Source organism: Typopeltis vanoorti, chromosome 13 (assembly GCF_054136105.1).
Source record: "Typopeltis vanoorti isolate ZY-2024b chromosome 13, IOZ_Tvanoo_1.0, whole genome shotgun sequence".
Classification (NCBI taxonomy): domain Eukaryota; kingdom Metazoa; phylum Arthropoda; class Arachnida; order Uropygi; family Thelyphonidae; genus Typopeltis; species Typopeltis vanoorti.
In genome coordinates this window covers 17,569,114-17,594,134 of record NC_143561.1, presented here as the reverse complement: position 1 = coordinate 17,594,134, position 25,021 = coordinate 17,569,114, and the positions used below count along the sequence as shown (strand labels likewise).

Below are 25,021 nucleotides of genomic sequence, written 5' to 3'. Positions count from 1 at the left end.
ACTCCACTTTCTCCTATAGGGGTCTGCTTCTCACATTCCCTGTAATTCAATCTGTATCCATAATTGCGTAGGAAGTGACCTTAGTTATACAGAGGTGGGTAAGAAGGATGCACCCAATATCTTATCTTCGAAACCAAAACATTCTCCAAAGGATTCTGGGATTGAGGATTAGTCCTTTAAAAACGTCACATGTTTTCTCTCATTCCACCATTCCTCGTGTCCCGACAGCAAAGCCTCTCATTGGTCGTAGTAATCCGATGGTGTAGAGGTAAGTATTAGTTTGCCATTTCGCATTACTTCATGGCCACTGACGGTAGCCATCTTTGTAGGTTCAACTCGTCCGTGCTCCGTAGGCTAAAAGAAATGATCGAATTAACATACCGAAAACTATAGGAACCAAACCACGTTTTCCGAATTTAGGGTCCGAATCCCGAAAACGTCACTGTTTTAACAGCAGAGATTTTGGACAATTGGGCCGCTTCGTTGGACTTGCAGTAAGCTGCCCATTTCTACCAGTCCTAGTAAGTTGTTTAGGAAATAAATACTTAGTTTACTGCATGAGAATTTTTTTCGATGTTGCATTCGTAGCAATTCTGACTATAATTGCTATCTCCTTCTACTATATAGTTGCACAACGCATCTAAATGCTAGTGCAGATGGTTTTATTTAGTTAAGCATATACATAGAAAAGTTAACCCTTCCGCAAACTGTATAGCTGTAGCATTACAGTACTCGGTGAGGAGCCACAGCATGTCTTTTTACAAACCTTACCGTATACGTGTTGCTCACATCAAAAGTTAATTTTAACTAACAAAATAACTATTTTAGATTTTTTTTTGCTTAAATAAGGTATTTTCATTAATGAGACATTATTTTAATATATTTTTAATTATGAAAATTATATTAAAATTGTTATGCTTGGAACTCTTTTTTATATCATCAGCAACCATCGCTTCTGGTTTTTATTCTTACATGATTTTTATATGCTTTAAAATTTCGCAGATTTTCTAGGAAATAATTATGCATATTTTTACCTAAAATGGCATTTCATCTTTTTAGCCTTTCAATTGTTGTGAAGAGAAAGTTTTTTCCGCTATTACTCCAGTATATATATATCTTAAACCATCTAAGAAAGAGATTTCCATTTTTACGCTAGCTAAATAATAAACAAACAGAAGTAAAGTGTTTTAACTTGTCTAATATTCTTATTAGTTTAAAAAAAGCATAGCGCCAAGTTAAAGAAGAATTCAGTACATAAGTATGTTAGCAAAAGGATTTTATAACTTATAACAGAAATCGCTCTTTGCAAATTTTTAAAAGGATATCGATTTCAATAAAACGTGATATAAATACGAAGCTATTATCTCTATTTTTAATATAATATTAGCAAATATTTTATTTAAGCTATTAAATGATGAAGAAATATTTAAAAATTTTAATATTAATTAAATCATTTACTTTTCTCAAAGTGACACCATACTAATAATTACATAATAATTAATGAAGAACTGCATCAGTAATGCCATGAACTTTTTTATTTAAAATGTGGCACTCTAGTAAGCCTTTTTATTAAAAATGTGGCAATATCATGCCATGTAGGTGTGATATTTTAAGTAGATAGGTAGATTAAGTAGATAAATGTATTTTAATGATAGTATAATTAAATTGACAATTGTGAAATCGGAAAAAAAAACGTGTAGTGTTCAAACGAAATTAATGCGATCTAGTTTTATAATTTTCTTAATGTATGCAATTGAAAACTTTGTTATTGGTATAAAAAATAGACCTATTAATAATAATGTTAAAAGTCTTACATTTCGGAAAACGAAGTGAATTTATTTAGGAGATATATTGACTGATTCGTTATAATGGAGTAAGACTTTTATAGCAAAATAAACTTCTTCATTTACTGATATAAATTCTTCATGAATTAAATATTATTTATATGAAGTTATTATTTAGGATACTTATCCGATAATAATCTTTATTGATTATGAAATAATTATGAAAATGATGATGCAGTATGTTTCCCAAAAATTCAAGGAATAAAATTAACTGGAAACTTTTCTTTCTTTTTTTTTTTTTTTTTTGAAAAAAAAAAAACATCTGAAATTTAATAACTCAACATAAATTGAAGATGATCAAATCAAAGATAGTACGAATAACACTAATTAGATAACAATAATTAAATAAATCTTAACAATATAACAGTGGACTTACTCTATACTCAGTCCTTCTGTGTTAGGCTTATTAACTGCCTGTAAATGTCGCATCCCTGCCATGCAGTGCTGACCGCCGGGTTATTCGTATTCCAAATATCAATCGTATGATATGTGCACGGCTTCTTCCAAATCACGGCAAAATTTTCAAATGAACAACTACTTTTTTGGAAGCGCTTTTTTCACACCACCTTTCTCATCATTCATCTCTTGAAATTATGACTGTTTTATATTTATTTTGACAGGCAGTATAGGTAAAAACGACATTAATCGTCTATATCCAACTTCAATTAAATTATTATTGATCAATGCAACATCGCTTTTTTCTAGTGCTAAGCTAGAGTTCCACCAAAATTTGTATTATGCTACACCCCAATAAAATATCGCAAATTTCAATTTCTCAAAATTCTAATTAACATCTAGTTTGTTTAGGGAAAGTGATAATATATAAAACCAACAATTACTAACTTTATAGATAATTAAAACACTTCGATTGGAAAGCAGTTTAATTTTCCGTATATAAGTTTCAATATTTTAGACAAATATCGAGAAATAGTCACTTTAAAAACAATCCTATAAACTATGAAACTTATGTGTAATTACGAAATAGATTTTTATATATTATCTTTATTTAGGTAATAGTAATTCAATAGTATTGTATTCTCTCATAGAATTTTTGAATTTAAATGCTATACGTATTGTTTTAAAGATAAACATGTGCCTAGGGGTATCCCCTCAAGACCACCACCCATGTTCTTATCTTTACAAAGCTAAGAAAAGATTTGAAGATTTTTTTTTTTTTCACATCCTTAAGTAAATCCGGTTTAACTTCACTCAACGTATATTTACGCAGAGAGATAAATTATCGTTTTTGTGTACAGGTTATAGACCTACAAAACTATTTTAAAGACTTAGTCATAAAGTATACGACACTTATGATTCACTTTCTCTAATAGTTCTGGTTTCGAATATCTTAATTAGATCACAGTTCCTCCGGATCCCCTCTTCATCCCTCATACCGATATCGTAGCCTATAAAAGGCCTAGATAAATATACTTGTAAAGTATTCAGTTATAGCATGGAAAACCAACATAACTGAGTTTTCTCTCATCAACAGTAGACAAGGTATTGCTTTCTACCGTAAGTAGATTAATTCGGCCATTTTCATTTATATAGTTTATATAAATCAAAAGTAAATTATATTAAATATATATATAACATAAATTTAATAATATAAATTTTATACTTTTAAAAGATAATCACTATAAGACAGCTACACCGTATTCTAAAATTAATAAGGTCTATATTATAGAAGACATTATGTGACTTTTTATTTACGAGGAGGAAGGGGTGAATCAACGGGGATGCGGTGATTTTTACGAGGATTGATTTATTCAACCCAATACCATTGCAGGGTAATGGATGGCAATGCTGTAGCCAATGAAGTTCTCACTGAGGCTCGGCTATTGCTGTTACCCTCCTGCCATGATCAGAGCTTTAATAGCTCAATAACGTCTTATCCCTACACTGTCCTCTACAGATAACGGGGAAGATGAAAAGCATTTTTGCTTCGCCCCTTTAAGCCAGTCCTTATAAGGACTATTTTTACGAGAATCAGATCGATGGGGAATCAATCGACCGTGAGATGCGGTGATTGATTCATTAATGCCCTTGGAGGTAATGGATGGCAATGCTAATGCTGTACCAATGAAGTTTAACTGAAGTTCGGCTGTTGCTGTTGCTTGGGCGATGAGTTTTTGAGTTCGCTCTCTTAAGGTTTTTGCCTTAAGGGAGCAATTTGAGTCTCCGGGCAAAGTGTTCTCCGGCACGGCCCGCTGAGGGGCTTTGTCGGTGAATTATTTTCCTCGGAATTTGAGCGGTTCTGCTCAGTGGTCGGGGAGCCCGTCACTGAGTGGAACCAACGCTGAGATATGGACGGTCTTTCGCCCACTATGGAGTGGCCTAGAGATCGTCCGATTTTTTGAGATTTCACCTTTACTTATATAGTCGGTGATTGAGTCATTCAATCCAATACCCTTGGAGGGTAATGGATGGCAATGCTGTAGCCAATGAAGTTCTCACTGAGGCTCGGCTATTGCTGTTACCCTCCTGCCATGATCAGAGCTTTAATAGCTCAATAACGTCTTATCCCTACACTGTCCTCTACAGATAACGGGGAAGATGAAAAGCATTTTTGCTTCGCCCCTTTAAGCCAGTCCTTATAAGGACTATTTTTACGAGAATCAGATCGATGGGGAATCAATCGACCGTGAGATGCGGTGATTGATTCATTAATGCCCTTGGAGGTAATGGATGGCAATGCTAATGCTGTACCAATGAAGTTTAACTGAAGTTCGGCTGTTGCTGTTGCTTGGGCGATGAGTTTTTGAGTTCGCTCTCTTAAGGTTTTTGCCTTAAGGGAGCAATTTGAGTCTCCGGGCAAAGTGTTCTCCGGCACGGCCCGCTGAGGGGCTTTGTCGGTGAATTATTTTCCTCGGAATTTGAGCGGTTCTGCTCAGTGGTCGGGGAGCCCGTCACTGAGTGGAACCAACGCTGAGATATGGACGGTCTTTCGCCCACTATGGAGTGGCCTAGAGATCGTCCGATTTTTTGAGATTTCACCTTTACTTATATAGTCGGTGATTGAGTCATTCAATCCAATACCCTTGGAGGGTAATGGATGGCAATGCTGTAGCCAATGAAGTTCTAACTGAGGCTCGGCTATTGCTGTTACCCTCCTGCCATGATCAGAGCTTTAATTGCTCAATAACACCTTATCCCTACACTGTCCTCTACAGATAACGGGGAATATGAAAAGCATTCTTGCTCCGCCCCTTTAAGCCAGTCCTTATAAGGACTAAAGGACTATTTTTACGAGTTTCCGGTGGAAAGTCCTTTTTAGGACTTCCAGGGTAGCAAATGGCGATGCTGTTGCCAATGAAGTTTTAACTGAGGCTCGACTATTGCCGTTACCCAGCCATGACTAGAGCTTTTTAACTCAATAACACCCCATCCACACAGATTCTCTTCATTTAGATGACGGGATAAAGTGTCAAGGACTCAGTCATCGCCCAGTTCTTTTAAGAACTTAAGATTATTTCTACCAAATTAACGTAAAATCGACCGTGAGATGCGGTGATTAATACCATTGGAGGGTAATGGATGGCAATGTTGTAGCAATGAAGTTCTAACTTAGGTTCGGCCATTGCTGTTACCCTCCTGCCATGATTAGAGCTTTAATATCTCAATGACACCTTATCCCTACACTGTCCTCTACAGATAACGGGGAAGATTAAAAGCATTCTTGCTTCGCCCCTTTAAGCCAGTCCTTATAAGGATTATTTCTACCTGTATGTACTTATTCAATAATGCATGTATGGATATATATATCACATTTTAGACTACAGATTAAACTTTAAATAAATAGAAAACTATGAATTGCGGATTTTTTTTTATTAGGGAATGGTAATGATTTGTTATTATTATTATTATTTTATTCAAATATTCTATTGGTAATAATAATGCTTTTTTATTTTATTTTAAAGGAATATTAGTAATGCAGTTAAGGGCAGAATACTTGTAACTATAACATAAAATTATAATTTGGAATGCATATTAAGAACATTTCTATAAAGTTAAAACATTTCTAAGTAAAGAAAACCGACCAGGGTTGTCGTGTAGTTAACATACCCGCCCTCCATGCAAAAGGTTACCAATTTGAATCCCACCATATGCATAAATGTTTATGATTATCTTTCGGTGGGAGATGAATTGGATTGAAAAAAGAAAATCCATATTTGGTCTCTAGATCGCAGTTGCCGGATTATGTAAAAATAAACTTAAAAATAATAAAAAAAATCCTTAGCTCACCTACAGTAGTAATGTACTATATGTTTACGCCTTTTTGCAGGTGACGTCGTGAAAACACACAAAAAATACAAAATATATATAGGCAAGAAAAATGAACTTAAATTCGATGTATTTTATATTTAATTTAAAACGATATTTTAAAGTTTTAAAACTTACTTTTAAATTAACTTAAGAAAAATTTAAATGTCTCATTAATCTGTTAATATATCTTGAAGCTTGTTTTGAAGTTATATTTTATATCGTGATAAAACATCAAACGTTGTCTCAGTCAACAATAAATGCATAATTAATTAAAGACAATTATTCTTTCCAAGCTCTATTCTATAATTACAGCTTTGTTATATTAAACTCGTCTAAATATCGGGAAGTCTCGCGTTTTCAAACGAGACCTCATGAATCATACAGATTCGAAGTATGTAATTTGCCAGGCAGTAAATTGTTAACAAGGGTCTACTGCATAGTCGGCGTTCAAATATCTTTTATTAAGTTTTGCTAGTGGTAATTCGTACAGATTAGCCGACTGGTTAAAATGGAAAGGGGAATTATAAAAGAAAGAGCATAACAGTCATTTGACCTTGTTAATTTTCTGGGTGTCATTTGACGGCTTGCTGGCTTCTGATCCAATTAAGTACTTCATGGGATCTGAAAGTTAATAAAGTGAAGGTAAAGTTAAAATGTAACAGCATCTGTTCCGAGTGTTCAGCGACATCTGGTGATTAATCATTGATATACAAAGCCATATAATATTACGTCAAAAATTTCAAATGAAAACAACAACAGTTAGAGACTATGAAAAGCAATTAATAAATAAATATTCTTTTCGTCTAAATGGCATGCAGCCTGTAAATAACTTCGGTATACAGCTAAACCGTATATATTTCCTGCTAACTCCTTATAACTTGTTATTTGCAGATGCCCAAATCAGGCTCAACACTTGTGAGATTTCTTCTTACATCTCTCAAAGAGCGAACGTATCCTAAGCTATTAAAAATGGAAGATTGGAAGACTCTGACTTTTACCCTCCGATGTCATCACAAAGCCAGAGCCACTTGGAACGAAAGACATTGTGATGTGTATACGGTGAGCTAATTGTTCAGTTCACTAATTTTCATTTTAACTCATAAAGAATTTTCAAGCAGTGCCTACTGAATATACAACGTATAAAAAAAAGAGAAAAAAAGTAACTACATTTTAGAAATATTTTTGATGTTCTCCACAACAAATGGAATGCTATTGAAAATTAATCGAAATCTGAAAATATCCCAAATAATACTAATTTCAGACACTAAATTATTAATTATAATTTGTGAAGTAATATGTACAATTAAGAAGGCATTTTTTATGAATTTATACACAACAGAAAGAAAAACGAAATTATTATTGTTATTACACTCTAGCATGGTTGAAAATTTAATTTAATTTAAATTTGATGAATTCGTATATTAAAATAAGTACACAAATCCTTTTCCACTATTATAAATATTTATATAAAATATTTTTAAATATTTTATTTTTATGTAGTATTTTAGTTTAATTTTAAATACTTTTCATTTTGCTTAATTATCATGTTAATTATTAGTACACCTTTCATTTTTAAAAATAATTCTCTTATAAATTTTTTTGAAAAGACTGTTTTTGGATGATTGTTACTTGTGGTGGCCGGGATAAGAATAACATAATCTAGACCAAGCTATTTTAAACCGGGTTTTACTCCATTTCCCAAGTAAGTAAACAGACAAACAAGTCGAGTTTGCGCTTGCAAGTGTTGCAAGTCTAGCTGACCCTGCACGTAGTGCAAGACCAAGGCAACTCATGGTAAAAGTTGGATAAGCTCTGATCACTAATCTTGTATTGAAGGCAAGGGGCCACTACCCAGACCGGTTTCGACCTTTATTGAGGTCTCATCAGTGGCAGACAGGCTCGAAATACCAAGATTTTAGTAATACAGAGTTTTTAAGTATTTTACCAGAACAAGTTACCATAAGGTGCTTTTAACCTTATTAAATAAAAATCTCAGGAGGAGATATAAATGTAGAAAGTATTTTACCTTGGGTATATAAATGTTAAAATAAAATACTTTTTATTATAAAATACTGTCTACATTTATATCTCCTCCTGAGATTTTTATTTAATAAGGTTAAAAACACCTTATGGTAACTTGTTCTGGTAAAATACTTAAAAGCTCTGTATTACTGAAATCTTGGTATTTCTAGCCTGGCTCCCACTGATGAGACCTCAATAAAGGTCGAAACCGGTCTGGGTAGTGGCCCCCTTGCTTTAATAGAAAGCATCATACATCTCCTCCAGGAGATGTGCTTTACATTAAGGGTAAATATTAAGATTAGTGATCAGAGCTTATTCTACTTTTACCATGAGTTGCCTTGGTCTTGCACTACGAGCAGGGTCAGCTAGACTTGCAACATTTGCAGACGCAAACTTGACTTGTTTGTCTGTTTGCTTACTTGGGAAATGGAGTATATATATATATATATATATATATATATATATATATATATATATATATATATATATATATATATATATATGTATATATATATATATATGTATATATATATATATATATATATATATATATATATATATATATATATATATATATATATATATATATATATATATGTATGTATATATTACCCTATCCATACATTTTTATTTACAGATAACGGGAAGTATGAAACGAATTTTTGGTTCACCCATCTAGCCAAAAAAAAAAAAGCTTTTGGATGTATTTCAAGAAACAAATTGCGACTATGAGTATCGATGCCGAAGAGCATGAATATTATTATTCAATACTTCATTGCTGCAATAATTTAGTAAAATATGTGCTAATGATCATTGTTTAGGATCAGATTATTTGAAAATTTCTCGGTAACAGTCTACAGGTAATCCTTGTTTGCTTAAAATCTCACAGAATTTAAGCAAACTTAAAAATTTAAGTCTTTATTGTCAAGGTTACTAATTTTTAAAACTCGATGCAGACTTTAAAAAAATCTTTGCTTAAAAGATCGCGATCTTTAATCTATTGACATCTTTATAGCAATTACTGGCGGTCAAGTCCATCAACATCTAAGGTAGGACAAAATTACTAAAGTGTGTTTTATATTGAAAGAGCCTATAAAGTAACATTTTGGAAAATATACTGTCAGCCTTTAAAGAAATAACTCGACTCCTCAAAAATACGTATTAAAAGTGTTCTAAATAATTAAAAATACCAATGCTTTATTTATTATTTTTAAAGAGTTTCCTAAACTACTTATCCTTCATATTGAAGGATAAGTATGATAAGTATTTCATATGATAGGAAGGATAAGTATTTCATATGATAAGAAGGATAAGTATTTCAACATACCTTATCTTATCCTTCATAAAGAAGGATAAGATAAGGTATGTTGAAAGAGCATGATACACAATTCTTTCTTCAAATTAATTTTTTGTGACCACTATTCTCCCCAAAATTTATCAACAATAATGTAGAAGCATTGTGAGAAGATTTGAGTTACTGAACATACGCAAATGACTTAGATATTTCATGTACTAACGTGATGCTATTAATATAACACCAACACAGTTAATTTGTGGAATTATATAAGAGGATTTCATTATTAAATATCATTTTATTTGCTGTTTCATAATTGTAAATTTTCATCAAGTCATCTTACACTACATTATAGAATCCAATCTCTACTTTTAAAAGCTCAGAAACAAACTTTATTCAGCTCATTACGATACTTATAAATTTTAAAACATATTAAAAAACTTAATCTTTTTAAAATCTTTATCCAGGATAGTTAGTTCAAAAAATAGAATAAATAAAAAATATAAAACAAATTATTGCTATAAAACTTATCGGAGATTTGGAAGAGGAATTCAATAAACATTTCAAGGGATGAAGCATTTTTCAGGTATGGATTCAACAAGAAGAATTATATCAATTTTTATTTCGGTCCACATCAATACGGCTACTCTTTTGTGCTCCCAGTGACTTAAACTTTCTTAAGAACTATCTTCTGAAAAGAAAATACGTATAAATCTTTCACACGCTCTCAGCGTCGTGTTCTGTAGCACTAAGAATGCGCCATTTTTTACACGACTCTGCCCTTCCACGACACAAGGTTGTAAACAAAGTAGCATCATGGGGTAGACTAAGGATTTGCTTTTTTTATTTTTATTAATTTTTATAATTGTTTGCATTTTTTATTTATTTTTTACATAATCCGAAAACCCTGTTCTGGAGACGTCAGATCTTCAACTGCAATATTTCTACACCTCTTTGACACAGAGTGATAACTACTTTCGCTCTCCTAATCCAAACATCTGCTCCGATGTTTTTTTTTTTTTCAGCAGCTGAACTCAAAAACTCTTGCGTCTCATTCATCCCTTCCGATGCTCAGATCTTTAATCAATACAGTATTCGTAAAATAGTAAAAATCCTGCTTGAATCGCAGTTGAGCCTTTTGGTCTCTTGCTAATTAGTCACAGTTTTCCTGTTCTCTTTACCTACCTCTTCCTTGCTTCCTCATATCCTGATGGTACCATACTTATATCATTCCAAAATAAGACAAACCTATTGACACCACGCCTTTTTTACAACTCTTGTTTAGATGACCAAGGTAGATCACTTTCTCCAGTACCACAAAATTCTCATCTCACAAAGCTGCCATATTGTCTGGGATCTACCCAACATCATGGAAGCAACTTTAATTCAACTTCTCCCAAAACAGGATATAAAAGTCAGGTACTGGGGAAGATTAGTTGAAAGTTAGTTTGATGGTGGGTGGGTGGTGGACAATATGGCAGCTTAGTGATGACAGAAAGCTATCCACTATGACTCACAATGAATGAAGACCATAAGATAGTAATTTGGTAAGAATGCTCGATGCCTGACACGATCATATTCCATGGAAATATCAAAAGCAACCACATGAATTTCTTCAAATTGTTCCATGGACCGTACCAAAAGCTGGGTGAAATTAGCGAGGCAGTCTGCTGTGGATCGAAAGCAGAATCGATATTGGTAATCATCACTTAACTAATGGGCCACTAAATAGTGAAGAATTTCATCCACTTCTCCCAAAACAGGATATAAAAGTCAGGTACTGGGGAAGATTAGTTGAAAGTTAGTTTGATGGTGGGTAGTGGAGAATGTCATCCTCAACAACAACAACCTCTTTCTTCACTATTTAGTGACCCATTAGTTAAGTGATGATTACCAATATCGATTCTGCTTTCGATCCACAGCAGACTGCCTCGCTAATTTCACCCAGCTTTGGATACGGGCCATGGAACAATTTGAAGAAATTCATGTGGTTGCTTTTGATATTTCCACGGAATATGATCGTGTCAGGCATCGAGCATTCTTACCAAACTACTATCTTATGGTCTCCCTCATGCTCTTTGTAACTTGATCACCAGCTTCCTCTCTGGTCATTCATTGTGAGTCATAGTGGATAGCTTTCTGTCATCAGATTTCTTTATCAGAGCTAGAGTACTCCAAGATTCGGTGCTCTCTTATGCAATCTTCCTTTTACTTATTAATAATCACCTTCTTTCTCTCTCTCACAGTCTCTAACATCAAAACCTATCTAATAGCTTTGCTAATGAAAGTACTCACAATTCTTCATTTTTATTCGAGAATCTGCAAGTATTTAAATGGTTAAAACTTCAAGTTCTTCCATAACAAATCTCTTAAACGCACTGGCCTCCTCCCCATTCTAAGGTGAAGTGATAAAAAAAAACAAACTCGTGAATTTTTATACTATCAAAATCTAACATTCTCTTATTTCGCGAAGAAAGATCTTACTTCATTTTCTCTTACTTTTGATAATATTCCGATCTGAAGAGAAGATTATTATTTATTTTTTCGTGTTAGGTAGACTTCCACATTTAGGCTATTCTATTACGAGCACACACATCAGTTCCTCCTTAGCTTCCAAATATTTAGTCTAATATTTCGTTCTAAACACCAAGTCTATTTTCCTGTTTGACTTCTAACATTTTATAAATCCCAAATCCATCCAACCTTAGAATGTTGTTCGTACAATTGGGTGGAAACACTAAAAACGTTTCTAAGAATTCTTGATTATATACAGAAGAGTGAAATCAGCTTAATAGATGACTGTCTCACAAACTCCCTCCAGTCACTTGATAATTATAGGAATAGGTATCTTTTCTCTTTTTATGCCTTTTTTATAGTTACTTTCATAGGCATTGGACTATGAAACGTAGGACTCACTATTCTGGGTTATACCCAACCATTCCAATTAGTCCATAGCTGGACTGAAATCAGGACTCTGTGTAAACCGACCTATTTTTCCATCTAATTTAGGATAATACTAACGCATAGAGAACTCTTTTACACAATGCAATTGCTTGTAAATTGTGATTGATTTACCGATCAAGGGTCTTTCCACACTATAATGCATCATCCACTACCACAGGCTATTGCGAAATGGTTCGAAATAGATATGTGTATTAATTATAATAGCCAAAGGCTTCAATTCAGCGATTCCAAGCGTAAGCAAATACCTGGATAGTGCAACACCTGCCCCTTGAAGGTAGTGCAAGCTGAGGCAACTCATGTAAAAGGTGGAGCAAGCTCCGATCACTATTCTCGATATTTACCCATAATGTGAACTTAACTCCTAGGAGCTCTATTATTGTTCCACACTATGAGAGAAGGTCACTACTCACTGATGAGACCTCAAAAAAGGTCGAAACCGGTCTGGGTAGTGACCTTCTCTCATAATGTTCAACAATAATAGAGTTCCTAGGAGTTAAGTTCACATTATGGATAAATATCAAGAATAATGATCGGAGCTTGCACCATCTTTGCTATGAGTTGCCTCAGCTTGCATTACCTTAAGGGTCAGTTGCCGCTATCCAGGAATTTGCTTACGCTTGGAATCGCCGAACTTTATATAGTTTCTATATTCGGCATGAAACTCTTTGAGTTTCTTATTCGGCTAAGAAACAATATGGGATGTAATATCCCTTAACTTAAATAAGATATGTGTATGTTCCTTAAAATTGAAATAATTTAATAATAATTGTATTAACCAAAGTGTTCCATATTTCGGTATTAATATTAATTCCAAGCACTGTAGCCAGAGTTCATTCCAGAAGAAGCAGCAGTAGACTAGTACAATCCCCTCCCCCCAACACACACACACATACACATCAAAACCTTACAGTCGGGCTGATACATTTTTGTATAAGGCGTTTCCCCAGGCATCCATTACACCTACATTCTCCCATCTGATTGGTAAAGAGTGTAGCGTGATTCGCTGCCTCATCATCACGCACGTCCGATGTCCTACAGACCACTCACGATGATCTGCGCTGTTGATTGGCATGGTTGATGTTTGGATTATGCACAGATGCCCTTCAGCAGAAAGCGAGAATGCGAACGCTAGCGTTTTCGTAATATCTTACTACTATTACAAACTAAACTTGTGTAAATTGTTTATTAAGCAGCTGATAGATCGTTCTACATCGCATTGCCAAGATTTCCTTACTACCTTTAAGAACATCGTTTGAATTCAAACATTTTTCAATACATTTCTCGGCTGAGATAGCATTCTGGTATTTTCATTGGCTGGTGATATTGAGTTCGGTTGATTATGTCCAATGGAAACAACTCTTTTGAGCTCCATTTGCTATTGGCAGTTTATACACGAAATGACGTCACAATTAGTATTTTAAGTGAGTTTTATTTTTTATATATTCATTTCATAAATCGTGAATAAATAAATAGAATAATAAATAGCATAGTATTATTTACATTAAATAATAAGATTGCTCATCATGTTTATATAAATCATATTATATGATTTAATCTTTATATGTTTTATCCTGTAGGGATGGGACAAGATACGTAATCACTACAAGCCGAAAGAGCCTTTGTATTATATGAATGCTCGACAACGATTTTTAAATGCTCTGAACAGATGCCGTTATTTAAAAAAATTACCCTCTTTGGACAATAAAATGAAAAGATACCGATTCCAATGGGTTCCCGGTAAGTAAAAGTTTACTCATAAAGGAGGACTTGTTCCTTTAGAATACTGACTGAAAAACTAAAATACAAACGACGTTTTTCTTTCGACTAGTTGCGTGTAATACTTTGTTTCACTTCCTCACGAAATAACATGAATAAAGTAAAAACTGGAAAGCAAGTATACCAATTAACAACTCTAGTAAAAATATTTGAAAACGTTTAAACAATGAAAAACGTGCATCGCTGGTTGCTGGTTCGTGGCTTGCTGTAAACCACTGGTAGATACGAGTGTGTTGTATTAAGAAAGACCAGATTGGATGTAAAAGCATATTACGTTATAAAGTGTGATTAAAAGGGTAATATTTATACAAAAATACTTATTACATGCTTTAAGCGGGAACTTAAAATGTACAAAAAAAATTTCCGTTGTTAAAAATACAGCATTTTCCTAAATGGAGAGGTGTTCCTAATAAAGTGGCTACTTAGTGTATAAATCAGTAGTCCGATCGGTATTGACTTATGCATGTGAAACTGACCTTAGAACACGTGCTTTAACAGACATAATAGATACTATTAATCACCCTATCTGATATTAATTAGGTTTACTGAAGACTAGTTCTTGGCCGTGATTGGCTATTAAGCCTAACATGCTAATGATAAGTGAAGGTGAATATATGCGACATCTATTAGGGATTGAAGGGAAATGACAGTCTAGCCAAAAAAAAAAAAAAAAGATTTAGACAGGATTATAGACGTTTATATGTATTTGATTTATCTTCGGTTTCAATAAATTATTCCAATACAATTCATTTGCTTGAAGACTTGGTCGGACAATTGATTAGCATATCTGCCCCTCAACCAACAGCCTGTTGGTTGAAGGGCAGACCAACAGGTGTCGAATCCCACTAGGGACATGCATATCTGTGGAAGTCTTTAAGTGAGATGATTTTTATTGCGCAATGTGAGATGGCGGTTGTAATTAATGTAAAAAAAAATAATAAATAATAAAAAAATCTTTGTCTACCTGGAGTGCTAATGCTCTATACATTCACAACTTTTCGTGGGTTGGAGTTACAAACATATGCAGCCACTTATTTACTTTGTGTATGTTTTATATGTGAATATGAATAAATTCATTTGTTAATAAGTATTATTATTTGGTTTAATAAGTTTTAAATGACGATTCCTAGCGAAAAAGTAACGTTTTTTCATTAAATACAAAAATGACAGAAGTATGCAATTCTTCAATATATTGTAATACATTAGACAAAAGTAAATAGAGTTAGATAAAAGTATATGCTTTAAAATTAACTAAGCATACTTATTTGTTTACTGATCTGTACATTTGCTAAAAAAATAAAACATATTTGTGTAAATGCAAAAAAAAAAAAGTTGCAATTTGGATGAAAAAAATATCTCAACGTATTATCTGGTATTCGTTTTCTAAGATTGAATTTACACATCTCAAGATTATAGTCATATCATATAAATTTTATATTACTGACAAAATTTAAATATGGAATTATCCTCATAAAAATTTTGTATTTCCAATAAAATGTAAATGTGGGATTATCACATTAAGTTTCCTCTTAATATCAACTTAAACATAATGGTCCTCTGATAATAAGAAATATCCAAGGTAAGTTCGTGCTCATTCCAAATAATGAATCCCACTCTGACTGAAACCAATCATCAGAGATCTTCAGTTTCATTTCAAATTAATTTCTTAGAATATATATAGGTTTCAGCTGGCAGAGACACGGAACTTCTTCTCCCAATCCAATCGAGGTCTAAAGACCTCGATTGGATTGGGATAGGAAGACCAATTAGCCAGTTTCTTAAAAAGAAACTGGCTAATTGTAATTGAAACTGGATTGAAACTTTCGGAAAAAAAGACTAAATAAAATTTTTATCCAAATACTGTTGTTTTGGGATAAAATTAGTATCCAGTTTCAATTACAATTAGCCAGTTTCTTTTTTATTCAAATACTACAGTATTTGGATAAAAATTTTATTTAGTCCTTTTTTCCGAGAAAGACTGAACAGAAACAAGTCCTTGAGATCTATAGAGAAAATAATAATACAAGTATATATGAAATATCTCTTAAAAATGGGATATCACTTTAAAATTAAATCAATTAGAGTATGATGCTGAGCTCGCCTTTAATGACAACAAGAAACATCTTAATAGGTTCAATGATTACAATTATAAGATTATGAAGGAAGATCTATTTTAAAATATTGAATTTTTTTTTTTTTAAATGGAAATGTTCAGTGTCCCAGGTAAAGTGTTGACTGTTATTAGCTTTGTGTAGTAACTGCACAACGGAAATTCTCAATCTGAATGACAACTAACTAAATGTAGCACATCTGGAAAAGACTATATTGTGGTTTCAGCTACAAAAGACATTATACGTAAACAAAAGAATACAAGAAGCCATTTTTATTAGTTTTGACCATTGAGAAATCAGAGTAAAAGTAACTACTGAAAGGAACATAAAGAGATAAAAAGAAAGAAAGAAAAAACGTAACTAAGATATAGAATATATACAAAATGAGGTTTAATTTTTAGACATCATTGTAAACGAGCAATACGATAAACGGATCTCCTAATACGGTCTAAGTAAACAAGCTGTGAAAAGTGAATTTATGATATCTCTAAATAGATTCCTGTTCAATATTTGATCTAGTTATAGAAATTATAGGAATACAGTTAGATACTCATGAATGTGATTTTTGATGTGTGTGTATTAGGTTTCTTAGCTATTACTCTTATTATGTTGCTATTGAATAAAGATTTCAATAATCATTGCTGTTTTGAACGTGAAAATCAACATGCTTAGTATTCAGTGGTCAGCAAGCTCTGTAATGCAGCTACCCAACATAACTAATATGTATCGCCAGGATGCGTACTTACTTTATAAATTCCGAGTTACATCGAGTTACATTACAAGTATATTTCGTCTTTCGAAGTGTTTTCATGCAGAAATATTCTGAAATAAAAACATGTTTAGCGAATCTCAAATGAACAGTTTAATTAATTATTCAATGCCATTAAGCAAAATTACTATATGAAAAAAAAAAAGAGTAGGTAGCAGCAAATTCGCAATAAAAAGCAGCTATTTTTTTGACCGATCATTAACTAAAGTAACAGCAATACTCATATTATAGTTTTTATTGAGATATTCCGATGGCATATCCGAATTAATAAACTGTATCTAGTCTAATAGTTATTTCTGCCACATTCAGAGAACAGCTGTCTCTCCCATCGGTAAATATACCAAGCATCAACGTGAGATTTTCAAAGAGCAAAGGCTATCAAATGTCTCATTCACGAACAACACCACAACAGAAACACTAAATTGAATACTGGTCCAACACTCACTGCATTTGAAGATACGTAAACCATAGCTAATGTATGTACTTTCTGAGAGTTAGCAATAGTTAACACTTGACTATTAGCTCGCTAACTTAGTTTTCAATTTGATATACAATTCTTTAGTCAACTTCAAATATATGCTAACAAAAAAAATAGCACTATAGTCGGTGGTTATTTCAATAAATCTTAAAGTTCTTAAAAGAACTGGACGATGGACTGAGTCCTTGACTCTTTATCCCGTCATCTGAATGAAGGAAACCTGTGCGCATGGAGTGTTATTGAGCTAAAAAGCTCTAGTCATGGCTGGGTAACGACAATAGCCGAGCCTCAGTTAAAACTTCATTGGCTACAGCATTGCCATTCGTTACCCTGGAAGTCCTGAAAAGGACTGGGAGATCCCAGAGTCCGGATTTTTGCATTGGGATTCCTATTTCAATAAATAACAGTACTATGTGAATATGAACCAAGTTATATTAAAATAAATAAGGTTTAGGAATAAAAATTATTATTTCAGCAAATTTCTGCAAATATTTTTAAGTAACTATTACAGAACATAAAGCTTTATATTTTTTGCAATATAATTTTTGTTGTTAATTAGTTTTGTTTTTAGAGACTATCCAAAATCAATAAATCCGAGCTACAGCTTATAATAAATTAACTAAAGTGTTTAAGAGCCTACGTAATGCTCTGTAATTCAAAATATTGAGTGCGCAGCTTATCTATTTTCTAGTTCCGCTCATTTTTTCATCCTTCCTCTTGTGCTAGCGAAATGTGTCATTTCCTGTATGCAGTCTTTTCTGTAGACACCTAATTGGCAGTTGATCACGTGACCGAGAGCAAGCATCCTTTTGCTCACGTGATTTTATATTACCAATTTCCCTTTTAAAACTGTCATCGGCAGAGCCTGTAAATTCCTCCAACGAATACTTGCCATACTCTTCTTGAGGCTCTGCCTCGAGACGAGTGTACAAAGTATTCGTTTGCCATTTCAACATTCCCTTTTCAACGCAAGCGTAAGTTTCTGGTGGTAGATAATTAAAAGCAGGCCATGTCTCCACCTCTTATCTCAAGCATGGTAAATATACTATATCTAATGATATAAGTGCTATTAAATGTGGTTATATATAAGATCTAATCTAATACGCATAATAATAAAGCATAATCTTGTCTTTCTATAGCAAAACACTTTTTTATTGTTATATGCTATCGAAAAAGACAGGTGATGACGTCACTTTATAGTAAAGTAAGTGTTGTGTACATACTATAATCGAAGAATGCTTCTACTGTTGTCTGAAATAGCTCGTCAACAAATTATCTGTTTTTTAAAGAATGCCTTCAGGAAAAATAAGATGTGAATGAATATATGCTAAATCGTGCTAAAATACTATACGAACATAGAGTATTTTAGCGGAATATGCATGTTCACGTTGGCTTATAGATAAGTGATTTGTTTCAGTATATATTTAACGATATCATTGATAGTTATTGGCAGTTATATTTGTTTATGAGAATGCGAGTCTGTGTTTCGTTTTTGCTAGATTTGTAATGTGTAGGTTGCATAAATAGTTGTACATGGATTATGTTGATGTGAGTAATAAAAGTGGCGACCAAGACATCGTTATTGAGGAAGTTTGACATGCGAGGATGATTTCGGCGAGATGTAGTGTGAGCTTGTGTGCTCGCTCGTGCGCTCTATATATTCTTTGTTAAAAGAAAATGAACGAGGATGCAGAGAGGGGTGTGTCGATGGTGCTAATGGAAAAAGGAATGAATTAAATAGGGGGAGTGTCAAGATGATCAAGGAAACATTGTGAGGTGTGGATGATGGATATAAGAGTGGATCCAGGAGCGCATTAGAAATATTGAGATGGCCAGGGATATGGGAAGAACAGTGAGATCTGAGGAAGGATGTAGAATCGGTGATGATGGGAAGGAATGGCCATGGGAGTCACATCCGATAAGTGGTGTCGGTGGAGTTTGTTATAGAACCAGAAACGAAGTATTATGTTTGTAAAGGAGAGCCAAAAGCATCTGAGGTAAAAGAAACGAAATTGTTGCATTGATAGAGTTCGTATGCTCCAAAATTGTCGGAATAGGTTCGACTTGGTTTGAATGACGATGTCTTTTTGATAGGAATAGAGAGATAGAAGGATATGATGTTTTTTGTGAAGATATACAGCATAGAAAGAGAGGAGGATGCTGTTCATGGTAGTAGAGGAGTAATGCCCACCCAAGTGGAGAGAGAGAGAGAAGGAGTAAATAGTGGCACTGGGTTTGAAGCAGGATGATGTGAGGTGGATGTGAACAAGATGAAAGATATAGTTAGGTGTTGCAATAGTGGTAATGTAGGGCATAGTGAGAAGGAAATGTTTATGGAAATTATCCTAGCAAATTAACAAATAGTAACAATTATGAGTGATTTTAATTATAATAATATAGATTGGAATAAGTTGCAGCATCTGGGGTCAAATAGAATGAATTTCTCTTTGTAACTATCTTACGCAGTATGTAACAGAGGACATGTAAGTACCAAGGATCTTGGTAATTATCTCATCAGAGGATGTTATCGTAAATAAAAGTGACAAACATTCCCCTGTTTGATGAAAGTGACTACGAAGTGATCACTCGGGTAGGGGTTAGCCATCGAATAATTAATTGGATAAAAAGGAAATCAGTGCTGCGTGTAGCCTTCTCAGGAGCTATCAGGCAGAGACAAAGTTTGAATTCATTCCAAAGGTCAGAATTTTAAATAGGATAAGTGTGAAATGGATGAAGAGGTGAGGCATGCAACATAACAGAAGAAGGCAATATTGAAGGCATCACATGATGTGCGGTAATAATCGGTTGCATGAGGAATACAAACAGCAGGAGAAAATGGTGACTCGCTTGGTAAGGGTAGAAATAACGCAGAATGAACAGCAGTTAGTAATGAGGCCAAAAATCCCAGGGAGTTCTTTTGATACGCAGCCAGTAGAAGAAAGAAAGATTATGGAAGTATGATACTGGTTGATGAAAATGGTAGAATGGCAACTACCAAGGAAGACATAGTTCAGATGTTAAATGTGAAATTCATAAATATATTTCATCCTTGTGAATGTAACATGCAGAATTTGAGTGTATTGGAAAGTAAGACATTGTAGTTGATGAACAGTATGGGTTTACTGAAGGAAGGTCGTGTTGCAGACATCTGCTTAAATTATTATAACAAGGTTACAAGGGAGATGCATACAGCGATATATTTAGATATTGAAAAGGCCTTTGATAGCCAGCAAACGTTGGTCGATTTGTAGAGTCTCTTCTACTAATGGCTCACGCAAAAAAGTTAAGCAAGTCTGAGCGCAGTTAGTAGTTGTAAGGGGTTAATCGTTCGATGCTGCTGGCACTATTCGGAGGATTGGCCATTATCACAGGGTTATCTTCGGTCTGTAAACTGACGTATGTCTGACCTCGGTGCACGTGGGAATATGGCAAAAATGACAAAAGCCTTTGATAGACTGAGACATGATAAGATTATAATTAAAGTGGAATAAATGGGATGGAATAATAGATTAGTTCGCTGGATTGGAGATTGGCTGTTTGATAGATACCAGCAAGTTGTATATGGTGAAGATATCTCTGAAGAGGAAAGTCACTAATATTATATCCAAAGATCTGTTTTAGGGGAAACGACCCCAAAACAGATTTTGGGGTTGTTTGATTTTGGGGTTGATACAAAGTTGGAAGAACGGTGAGGAGTAGAACAGATGTTTTAGCTATGCAAGATGACTTTGAATGGACTGAGTGAATAGTGGGGTTTACCCAGTTCACTTTTGCTAAGCGTAAGGTTTCGAAACTTGGGAAGCACAAATGGAATGTACAGTGGGAATATTTTGGAAGAGACGAAGGATCTGGAGATAACAGTAGATAGGGACCTACTTTGGGGATATTTTGCTAAAATTATAAGGGAAGAACTGCAAATTCTGGTAAGGCAAACACTAACATATAGACGTAATGATGTTATGATTCCATTGTATAAGGCTTTGATTAGGCTGTAAATGAACGATTATTATATACAGAATATGTCAGCATTGTCAAAATGGTTGGAATGTTGGAAAGGATCCGGAGACGACTGACTTGAGGTTGTCCAGAGGTGGTTCATGGTCTCCAGAACGATGAGTATGAAGAGACATTGCAAGAATGAAAATTGCAGAGATTAGTGAATAGGAGGAAGAGGAGAGAACATGATTGCAACATATAAGTTGGTAAGAGGTTATTGCCAGATGTTGATGAGCTTTTCGTAGAATGGATGAAGACAGGGGAGAACAAGAATCACCCTTTAAAGTTGTACACTGAGGGTATGAGCAGTGGAGCTGAGAGTAGTTTTTTGCGTCGAGAGTGGTGAGTGATTGGAATGCATTGAGGGCAAGGTATGATGAGCTGAGTGTGTGAGTGGGACCTCCCACGATGGGCCTTTTGACTGCATGGAGATTTAATATTAATAATAGTAATGTGTAAGTGTGCTTCGGCGAGCGGAAGATTTAGTTTTTATAAAAATGAAATAATTACTTTGTATTCATTAGCAATGTTCTTGCAGAATCCTGTTGAGTTTCTGACTAAGTATTTAGCCGTTTCGGAGCCTTTTTTTATTATTAAATGACACATAAATCAATCAGATGATTATAAGTAGTCCGAACTTTAAATTTTCAATGTCTATATCCTTTTCTTTTTCTTATTTTACAGATGACTGCAAAAACCTTGTTACTTCTGGACGAAATAATATTCACTCCCGAGTATACGTAGACGATAATGGACATGACTGGAATAATAATTACAGTAGCTGTCTTTATGAGAGATCGACGAATGTTAGCGGTGATTACGATTCACAACACATCGTAAAATCTGAACAGACATCGGACTGTTATTTGCAACAACATAATGTCGAAGATTACCTTCAGCATAATTATTCTCAATGTACCCCATTCGAGGATCATCGGTATGCTTATACACCATCGGTAGAATATTGTCCGCTTTATACACCGCAGGGAGATTCCAGTTCAGAATCGAAAACATATCTGGAACTGTCCAACGCATCCGACCCTTTTCAAAACATCGCCTGTTGCCCAGTTGTTTCTTCCTACACTGTTGACTCTATCTATTCGTGTGAACTGTTAGAAAAATCTGTCCAAACAGAAACTAACTCTTATTTAGATTATTTACCTGAAGTTGAGTCTCAGCTTTCAGCTATTTCGGAGGAACAGTTAATGAAAGAAATTGCGTCTTTATGCTCCACTGAAGTAACTCACACGGAGGAGCCTTCACAGTTTTCTGAAAATGCACTCTTAGAAGAATTTCCAGTACTGAAGGACATAAAGCACGAACTGTTCTAAAAAATAATTTAAAAAAGTGGATTTCATATCATGTTTTTTGTAAAAAAAAAAAAAAAAAAGAGAACTACCTCTGTGTGACTTTTTTTTTTTTAAGACTTTGAAGTTTCTCCGAACAAACTGCGGCTTCATTTCGGAGATATAAAATTACATACGCAAAGTGGATACCGGACGCAACATTATTTCATTGCCGAATGTTTTGTAGGAACTAAGAAAGTTTCGTAAAATTGACCTGAGAGCTTCCGAGAACACAATCATCGGCATCGGAGTTGCCTTAGCTTGCACTACTTAAAAGACATGAGCGCTGCCCAAGCGTCTATACATTTGCCTTTTATTAGTGCATTTTTAAACGCCTGTCAGGCGAGTGAAACCTTAAACAATTTGACTAATAAAAGGCGAACATATGGACACTCGGGCAGCGCTCATGTCTTTTAAGTAGTGCAAGCTAAGGCAACTCCGATGCCGAGAATTGCATTCCCTTAATCTCTCAGGTCAATTTCAAGAAACTATCTTAGTTTCTACAAACACTCGGCTTTGAAATAATGTTGGAGCTAATATCCATTTTGCTATGTGACTATCTGCAATGTTTGCCCAATGCCACATGCCTTAAAGTGATTACAAGTTTAAATCTAAATCTAAAATCATTTTAACTTTTCAACTGAAAATAAGTTAGCTGGTCTCAAACGTGTCTGAGCAAAAAATAAACAAATCATATAAATAATGACTATGAGTCAGCAGGACGCGTGAACGACTCACAGAGTGATTTAAAAAAATAATAAAAATAAAATGTAAGCATGTATACCAAGTAGGATCAAAAAATGGCAAGAAGACTGACCAGCATGTCTATTGCAGTTAGTGCAAAGTTCCACCGCTAGGTGTAGAATATAACATAATAGATCATCCATATTTAAAATTTCCAGGCTTTATTGTTAAGCATTATGTTTCAAATATTATGTATATTCTTGTAAATTTTTGAAATAAATGCGATTGTGCTCTTTACCATTTTTTGCTCCATTGATCTATTAAAAAGGATTTACTTATTATAAAACAAAAATATTAGCACACAATAAAGAATTAAACCGTTTGCAGTGTTTTTACATGAACACAGACACTCCCCTTGCGGCAAATCCTGAAACCATCATCATTTGCAGTAATATATTTTGTTTATGAAGTCTGTTCATTTTTTTGCTTCCCATAAGACAAACATTACACCTTCTTCATAGTGTTTTTATAACTTGCACTTTCCAGTCCTGAAATATTTTCAGGACTGCACAACTCGTGGTAAAGGTGGTATAAGTTTTAATCACTTGCTTTAGTATCTCCCATAATGCAAAGCACATGTCCGCAACTGTTGGCCCTTCTCTTAATGCATAGCATTATACATGTCCGCAAGGAGATGTGCTTTGCATTATAGGAGATACTAAGGCAAGTGATGAGAACTCATACCACCTTTACCACGAGTTGCCCCAGTCCTGAAGATACTTCAGGCGCAAACTTTGTTTGCTTAAACTTGGATAAAGGATTAAACTAAATATATAATTTAAAGTATCTTCATTATTATTAAAAATAACCTTCAGAATGGGGCAGGCGTAAATAATTTTCCCACACCAAATTGCTGAGCAATAATTTATACTCAACAGTTTATAGTTTGGGCTTTTTTATTTTAGTTAGTATTTTTATGTAACGCTTACTGATGATGTGCCAACACGATTTTATTTCGGTCTTCTGTATTTAGACTAGTCTCCAAGACTGTAATTAGCAGCTTGACATATTAGTTTGATTGGGATTGTTGTCGGTAGTCGTGAAAAACCTTTCAAGCGGTACTTTTTGGGAAGGATCGCATGTCCGATATCTTGGTGTAAAATTACATACGCAAAGTGGATATACCGGACGCAACATTATTTCATAGCCAAATGTTTGTAGAAATTAAGAAAGTTTCGTAAAATTGACCTGAGAGCTTATTAGAATACAATCATCGGCATCGGAGTTTGCCTTAGCTTGCACTACTTAAAAGACATGAGCGCTGCCCAAGCGTCTATACATTTGCCTTTTATTAGTGCATTTTTAAACACCTGTCAGGCGAGTGAAACCTTAAATAATTTGACTAATAAAAGGCGAACATATGGACACTTGGGCAGCGCTCATGTCTTTTAAGTAGTGCAAGCTAAGGCCA

General features: G+C 34.1%; 1 protein-coding gene across 2 annotated transcripts; it reads left to right on the top strand.

The window, feature by feature from the left end:
• Positions 1–7,036: 7,036 nt before the first annotated feature.
• Positions 7,037–23,848, top strand: LOC150099960 (uncharacterized). 2 transcript variants are annotated; one of them, XM_090403013.1, is made up of 3 exons: positions 7,037–7,169; positions 13,968–14,127; positions 22,205–23,848. In XM_090403013.1, the coding sequence occupies exons 1-3, from the start codon at positions 7,080–7,082 to the stop codon at positions 22,849–22,851; spliced, it is 897 nt and encodes a 298-aa protein (XP_090259139.1). In that variant the 5' UTR covers positions 7,037–7,079; the 3' UTR covers positions 22,852–23,848. The 2 variants fall into 2 exon arrangements, 1 of the variants encoding a protein (XP_090259139.1); XR_016549262.1 differs by lacking the exons at positions 7,037–7,169; positions 13,968–14,127 and adding an exon at positions 18,400–18,560 and having other exon boundaries at positions 22,205–22,342.
• The last annotated feature ends 1,173 nt before the right edge of the window (positions 23,849–25,021 follow it).